Here is an 8,089-nt window from a genome sequence, read left to right as displayed (position 1 = left end):
AAGAAGATAAGTTTTTAAGAAAATATATACATATTATTTGTTTACCATTTAAATTATTCTATTTATATTATTGTTAATATTTTATTACGAATATTACTATATAGAGATATTATTAATATTATTATAAGTCAGAGAAGAACAAACAGAATGGTCTTAAAAGCTTTAGAAAATACAAACTTTATTAAAGTACTATATAATTCTTTTTCATAAGACACTTAGGGAAAGGCGAGAGAATAATGCAGAGATAAATTATATTATAGAATGATAAGGAAAGAAAGAAAAGAAAAGGAAAGAAAAATATTAAAGAACTTCTGTCACAGGAGAGCAAAGAGCAAATATTAAAAGAATTTAAAAGAATCCCTACCAAAGGAGGGCAGAGCACAGAAAAGAAAGAAAGAAAGAGCAAAAAAAATGAGATAAGCAGATATATGGTGGTGAGTCCACCGAGATTTGCTTTCCAAAGATACATCGGCCACTCTAGGGGATGGTCGCACCTGTAAGACAGAGGTTGCTTACAGAGGTTATGTTTGCATACATCGGCTCAAGAGAGTCGCACTTGTAAGAAAGAGGTTGCCTACAGAGGTTATGGCACTGGAAGCCAAACTCAAACAAAGCTTGCTGAGTTAAATCGAAATATAATTCAATAAATAAAAGGAATAAAAGAATTAACAAAATTAAAGAAACTAAAAGAAATATCTGCCACATGAGAGCAGAGAACAAAGATTAAAAGAATTTGATGAACGTCTGCCACAGGAGAGCAGATAGAAAAGAATGTATTAATTAAAGGGATCTCTGCCGCAGTAGAGCAGAGAGCAAAGATTAAAACAGAATTGAGTGCTGTTTGAGCCTTAATGCCAAGTGTCTAGTGGGGACGGCGATGCATAACGCTCACTGGAGAGACCGAAAGGAAGGTTCCCCAATGAGGACGGCGATGCGTAACGCTCATAGAGGGACGTTGGATGAGATAGGGACGGCGATACGAAACGCTTATCTCAGGACCAGTGTTGGAAATCGGACAACAACCCAACACATGAGCTCATGGCCTGTATAGGACTAGACATGCATCATACTTGTTTGCGCATATTTGTTTGTGATTGTGTTTTTTATGATTGTGTATGCTTGTGATTGGAAACTATGTTCTGTAATTGTTGAGTTGGATTATACTTTGTTGACTGTTGTTATTAACTGGAAACATAATTAAACGAACTTAACTTCTAACACTGACCCTACTAAGAACTCCCCAGTTCTTACCCCCTATTTTCTCCCCTTTCAGCTACAGGTGCGAAGGTTTAATGCGGAGCTACAGGAGTACAGAAGATTCTGTTCACGAGTTGAGTTGTTAGCATTTATTTTTCCCTCGTCGTTTATTGTTTTTCGTTTTTAGAGGGGTAGGATTTGTTTTGAGAATCTTTAAATAAGTATATATATTTAATACTATGTGAATATATAAATACTTTTGTGATTAAGTGATTGAAAATAAAGTCTCCTCTCGTCTTCTTAATTAAATTCTCGGATTGTATTCACGAAGGTTCAATATTAAACAAAAATAGTATAAAATAAAAAAATTCAGAGATAAATAATGCCTAAACTTTTAGTACGATCATGAGGTGCTAAAAATTAAGGTGTTACACTCCCTAGCTAAGCATCGGAAATCAACAACTTTGGAAGCAAAAGACATACTTTTACATCTATGTTAGTGATTAGAAAATTTCTTCTTGCTCGAGTTTGGATTCAGCCAAGGTTGCGAAAACTGGACCGGTCACTGAATCGGTCAAGTGACTGGTTCAATGGTTTAATGGTCCAACCGAGGTCGAACTGAGGTTGAACCGATTTAGTTAAATATACAATAAAATTATAAAAAATTCAATATATAATAACAATAAACTGAGTTTTCTTAATAGCAGAAGATTTTCTGACTAAATATGTGTTCCTTGGTCTTATTCATAAGCTCATCTTAATCTTATATTCATTGAACAATACATTGCCATGGCAATTGATTGTTACAGCTTTCATATGCAGCAATCATAAGGAGGGAGAACCATTAAGTAGAGGATGTCCTTGTCTCCAGTAGAACCGTGTCAAATATTATCACAATTGTCGTTTCTTTTAATCAAGAAAAGCATCCAGAATTTAAAAAATAAATAAATACAGTATCAGAAACTCGAAATCAGTACTTCCACATATCAATAAAACCTCATCAACAAGAAGAAATAAGAGATCAGAGCTCAATTGTGTTAGATGATGAAGAAACAGAGAAAGAAGAATTTAATCTAATCGCAGATCCAATTGCGATACCAACTCGCAAAGTTAACACAACAACACGCGAGCAAAAGGACATGGCGATTGCGGTGAGAAACACGCAGCTGCGATGACGCCTGGCGAAAAGAGGCAAAAGAAGGAGGAGATTGAGGGTGCTCCACCACCATCTCCAATCTTCAGTGGTGATGTCGCTGACGATGCTAGATCTGATCTGCGACACCAGTGGTGTAGTGATGAAGATGATGAACGCGACTCCACTAGATCTGATCTGCGACACCAGTGGTGCAGTGCTCCGAATACCGAGATGAGCAAACGGCAGCTACATCGTCGCAGAGAGGAAGCAAGCGGACTTCTCCGGCGCGTTTCTCCGATAGTGGCTAAACCATCTCCACTCTTGGCGGCGGTACTCCCTTGGAATCACGACAGTGGGATTATGGAACCTATCTGAGAGGAGATCGCAGAAGAAGATGAGGCTGGTGTGGTAGAACTTGGAAGAAAAATTAGGGTTGAGGTGTGGTGGCTGGTGAATGAGGGAATTGGGTCTCGCTGTTTGCATAAGGGGTTGGGTAATTGGGTTACCGGGTCAACTATATGTGTAAGTGGGTTCGGCTCATTTAGTTTTTTTTTTTTTTCGCCAAAACGGCGCCATTTTTTATCCATTGTTAAAAAGCGGTACTTTTAAAAACCGGACCGATTTGGCCGGTTCACCGGTTCGATCGATTTTTTGTAAGACGGTTCTGGAAGTCATTCGAACCGACCAAGTGACCGGTTTTCGATAACCCGGTTGAGTCGTTCAGTCCAATATGGTTTTCAGAACCTTGGTTTCAGCACATTTCACATTTAACTCCACGTCTTCGTCTTTGTAGAGAAAACTTGGAATATGACACTTCCTGGATTTGGTGGTGATAAAATTAAAAGCTACATAAGACAAGTAGTNNNNATATTCATATTCTTTTGAATGTCATATTCTAGACTTGTACTTATCATGCTTTAGCAAGTTGCAAGTGGTTATATTTTGAGTTAAATCTGAAAGTAGTTCTTAAATTTGCACTCGAGTCTCAAAGTAATTTCTGAATTAATAATTATTTAAATTCATCTCCGAAATTGTCTTCCAGGACTCACAATATTCTCTAAAATAATTTTCATCTATCCTTACTATTGGAGAGCACTAAAAATAACGTCGTTTTATATTTATTAAAAAAAAAACACCCTCTGCCTATCCCCCTTTCCCAATACCCTTTTCCCTTTTCTTCTCACACACATTTTCCCGTTTTTTAACTTTTTTTTAGTTCTTCTTTCCCTTTCCCGTACCCCTTTCCCATCTCCAATTTTCCTTTCTCTTTTCCTTCCTTACATGGTCCTTTTTCCATTCTCCAACTCTTTCTCGATTCTTCTTTCCCTTTTCCTTCCACGTTCTCTTTTTCCCTCCCCTTTTTCCATTTCCAATTTCCCTTTTCCTTCTCCTTTCACGGTCCTTTTCTCCTTCCTCAACCCTTACCCAATTTCCCTTTTCCTTTCCCTTTCACGCTCTCCTTTTTCTTCTCCAATCCATCCCCAATTTCTCTTTTCCTCTTTCTTTCCTTTTCGGCAATCACTGCCAATAAAAAGCAGGACTTTGTAAGCAACTCAGATGAAACAAAACAATAATTTGTTTATTCACAGAGAGATAATGGAAGATGGAAAGAATTGTCACCTTTTTCTGAGAGGAGGTAACAGAAGAGAGAAAGGTTACAGTCATGGCCTATCTTCCTCTTAGATGCAAATTATGGATTCCTTCTGTGAGGCTCTATTGCCTTCTCAGCCTTCTACAATGTTTCTGATTTTCAAGCTCTATTTTTCTGATGAAGTGAATTTTGTTTTATTCATGTGAATCTTGCATGTGTTGTTTTTCTTCATGATCATCACAAAGCTGAGCCAATTTGATTCAATTATTGTATTTGAATTTTAGGTTAATTACGATTTTTGTCCCTAACGTAGAGGCCAAAAATTTATTTCGTCTCCGGCCTTTTTTTCGCTACAAAATGGTCCTGAAGATTTCAGTTTGTTTTAAAATCGTCCTTCGAACAGTTATACCCTCACCCACTATCACAGTTTCGTCATCTCCTCTCTTACTGTGCTTCTTCATCTTCTTCATCCGTGCGCAGTGATTTTCATAAACTTGTTTTCATGGTAATTCCTCAGATTTGAGTTGGGATCAAATTCAAACTCGTTTACAAAACTTGTAGATTATAAAAAACGGACCAAGATACTTAAACAATAATCAACAAATTCAGCAGCATCCAATATTCCATATTCAAGCCAAACCAGAAGTAGAGATTCACCCAATCAACAGAGCATGACATTGTAGGCAACATCAACAAATCAGAATATACATCAAGCAAAAAATTCAGATATTCATCAGACAACAATTTGAAAATAGATCTACGAGCAGAAAATTCCACAACAAATTTTGATTATGCAAAACAAACAAGAAATCCAGTTCACACAGACGAAGAAGGAGGATCGGATTTCAATTTACTAGTTCAACCACAGCAGCTACAAGTAACGTCAACAGAAATTACAAATCAAACCACAATTCAATACGGGCGGTGAGAGTCGTGGAGCAGTGGCAAAAACGCGGGGAGCAGTGACGAGCGGCGAGTAGAGAGGAACAATAGCTCTCTGTTTTCTTTCTTTCTTTTTTTTTATTTTATATTTATTTTATATTTTTTAATTAAGAATAATTTAGTAATAAAAAATAAAATTTTGGTAAAAAAAACGATTTTAAAACAAATTGAAACCTTCAAGACCATTTTATAGCGAAAAAAAAGTCAAAAATGAAATAAATTTTAGACCTATGCCTTAGAGACTAAAATTGTACTTAACCTTTGAATTTTCAATGTTAGTATGTTACAAACTTACAATTGAACATCAGGAAAGGCTGGGTTTTTATTTTTTAAATAAATATAAAACAATGTCGTTTTAGTGTTGGATTTTTTTCTTAAATAGATATAAAACGATATCGCTTTAGTGATCTCCAATGACAAGAATAGATAGAAATTATTTTAGAAATTACCGTGAGACTGGAAGACAGTTTTGGAGTCGAATTTGAGTAATTTAGTTTTGGAGTCGAATTTGAGTAATTTTTAATTTAAGGAATTACTTTGAAGCTTAAGTATAAGTTCAGTAATTTTTAATTTAAGGAATTATTTTGAAGCTCAAGTATAAGTTCAGACACTACTTTCAGATTTAACTCTTATATTTTTTACCGGCTGTAAGTGTTTTTTCTTTCTTCCACTTTAATCTAGTAATTATATTTTTTACCTGTTAGATGAATAATTGTTATTATTATTACAATTATTATTTCGTTTATTTGTTAGCAGCAGCGGAGGCAGCACATGCTAGGGGATCTGCTGGCCAAGCACCCTTGAATGTCCTTGGCTCTCCCAACCCTAAAAACTGATGAGAGATGCAAAGTGTTTATGTATTGTGTAATTAAGGAGAAACCCCTTCGAAAAGGTAACTAAAATTATATTGAATTGAACCAAGCAGGTTTTCCTGTGTGCATTCTAAAAAATATCCATAAAAGTAATTAAAATTAAAACTAACAGCTAAATCGAAGAAATCAGTGTAACAGTCTCAAAACAGATCCCAGATAACAAGAACGGACAGATCACAAGAAAACGAAAAAAAAAATTAAAAAGAAACTTATGCGGTGAGAAGGACGGCGCCGCCATTCTCCTTGATCTTCTTCTCAGCGAGCTTGGAAATAAGCTTAGCCTTCACGACAACAGGCTGATTCTGAGGGAGTACACCTTTTCCCAAGACCTTGAAGTAACCGTTCTGCGTGACATCGATCAACGGAGCCTTCTTCTCCTCGGAAGCCTTATCCTTCACCTCTTGCGGGACCAGGGACCAGAGTTGATCAATGTTCACGGTTGGACAATAAAACTTGTTGCGATGCTTGTTGAAGTAGCGCATACCTACCTTACCGAAGTATCCGGGATGGTACTTGTCAAATAGGATTCGGTGGTGGTGCATGCCACCGGCGTTACCACGACCTCCAGGATGCTTGCGGTGCTTTCCGATACGACCGTGCCCAGCGCTCACGTGACCGCGCTTCTTGCGATTCTTCTTCAAGCGGGTTGTCATTTTCAATCGAGCACTCCCTGTGAATGTGAAGTGAACGTAGGGTTCGGCGGACAGAGCTAGCAGGTTAGGGTTTGGGTGTTTGGGAGTATTTTATAATTGGGTGAGGAGCTTTTGCTGTTATGGGCTTGAGCCGTGTGGGCTGACCTTAGATTCTAACAAAAACACTTAATTGTGAAAATTGGATCTTTATGTTTTGGGCACAAATCCTTAATTGCCGAAGGAAGGAACCGATGGAATATTTGTACAATATGTATAGTTGGGTTTAGAGATGTTCAATTCAATAGGATATTAAATATTTATTATCCCTGGTATCCGAATGGTTATTTTGAATAGTATGAGTGTATTGTGTTTGAGAAATTAATAATATTTTATTCTGGATGTTCATTTTTTTAACTCATCTTGGACCAAATAAATAATTCATTGTACACATTATATAAATAGTCCATTGGCTCTCTAGCAAAATTTTTGCCGAAAATCTCTTAGAAAAAAGTTAGTTTTGCGTAATATACTATTAATCATATAAAAATATACAAAAGATGTTGAAAAAGTAATATTTTTTAATTGCTAATGAGTAATAGCTCAAATGGCATAATCTCTCCATACTCAATTAAGAAGTTGCAGGTTTGAGTCTCCTATCTTTGATAAAAAAAAATAATATTTTTTAATTAATATACCTTTTAAATTTCATGCAGAACTTAATGCTTTATCTCTTAAAAATAGTCTACCAAATTCACATTTTAAAGCTTTTGAAAAATCTCTACGTAGTATTTTATAAATACATAAGAAAATATCTACCAAAATTTGTATTATCTTTTCAAAAAATCATTTAGGAATTATGATGAGTTTACAATCAATTCACTCTTCTTATCCTACGGTATCATTTAATTTCTATACACCAATTCACAAACAAATCTTATATTTAGTACAAAGAAAATATAAGAAACTAATTTTTAGTTACTCAATATTAATCCATTTTTTTTAGTTATAAAAATTTTCACTTTTTTTTAAAATTTAAAATTTATAATTTATAATTTAAGAATAAAAATTTATAATTTATAATTTAAAATTTAATATTAAAAATGAACTAATATTAACTAATAAAAATTAATTTCTTAACGTTACACGCACATATATTACTCTTTTACATATTGACATCTTCTCTAAAATGGAAATTAATTAGCCACTATTGTGTAAATCAATCAAGAGCAAGTCATAACATTCATGAAAATTAATTAGCTTTTATATTGCGTTTGTTTGATGGAACACGGACATTAATACATAAATATGGTGATACATGTTCATCATTTGTTTGTTGAGACACGAATTTTAAAAGATACGGTGATACACAAATATACATAAAATACATGTATTTGGTGTCCTTCAAAAAAGATGAGACACAGAGACACATTGATGAGATACAAATATTTACTCTTTTATCCTTAGTAATTTACTCTTATCCTTATTCTATTGGTGATAATACAACAACAACAACAACAACAACAACAACAACAACAACAAAATCTTGTCCCACTAGGTGGGGTCGGCTGCATGAATCAAACGACGCCATTGTGCTCTGTCATGTATCATATCTACAGAGAGACCGTTTACATGTAGATCTCGTTTGACCACCTCATGGATGGTCTTCTTAGGTCTTCCTCTGTCTTTCACCCCTTGTCCATCTTCCATCTCCTCCACCCTC

The 8,089-nt window shown here is 35.2% G+C and overlaps 2 protein-coding genes across 2 annotated transcripts in view; one reads left to right on the top strand and one right to left on the bottom strand.

Moving 5' to 3' along the window:
• Positions 1-5,922, top strand: part of LOC107625762 (transcription initiation factor TFIID subunit 12) — a gene marked incomplete in the record, with an annotated part of 55,390 nt that extends 49,468 nt beyond the window's left edge. Inside the window, 1 exon segment of the mRNA XM_016328466.2 lies at positions 5,791-5,922.
• Positions 5,738-6,483, bottom strand: LOC107625763 (60S ribosomal protein L27a-3). The gene has a single exon (XM_016328467.2). The coding sequence runs from the start codon at positions 6,388-6,390 to the stop codon at positions 5,947-5,949; it is 444 nt and encodes a 147-aa protein (XP_016183953.1). The 5' UTR covers positions 6,391-6,483; the 3' UTR covers positions 5,738-5,946.

Source organism: Arachis ipaensis, chromosome B02 (assembly GCF_000816755.2).
Source record: "Arachis ipaensis cultivar K30076 chromosome B02, Araip1.1, whole genome shotgun sequence".
Classification (NCBI taxonomy): domain Eukaryota; kingdom Viridiplantae; phylum Streptophyta; class Magnoliopsida; order Fabales; family Fabaceae; genus Arachis; species Arachis ipaensis.
This window is presented reverse-complemented; position numbering and strand designations above follow the sequence as displayed.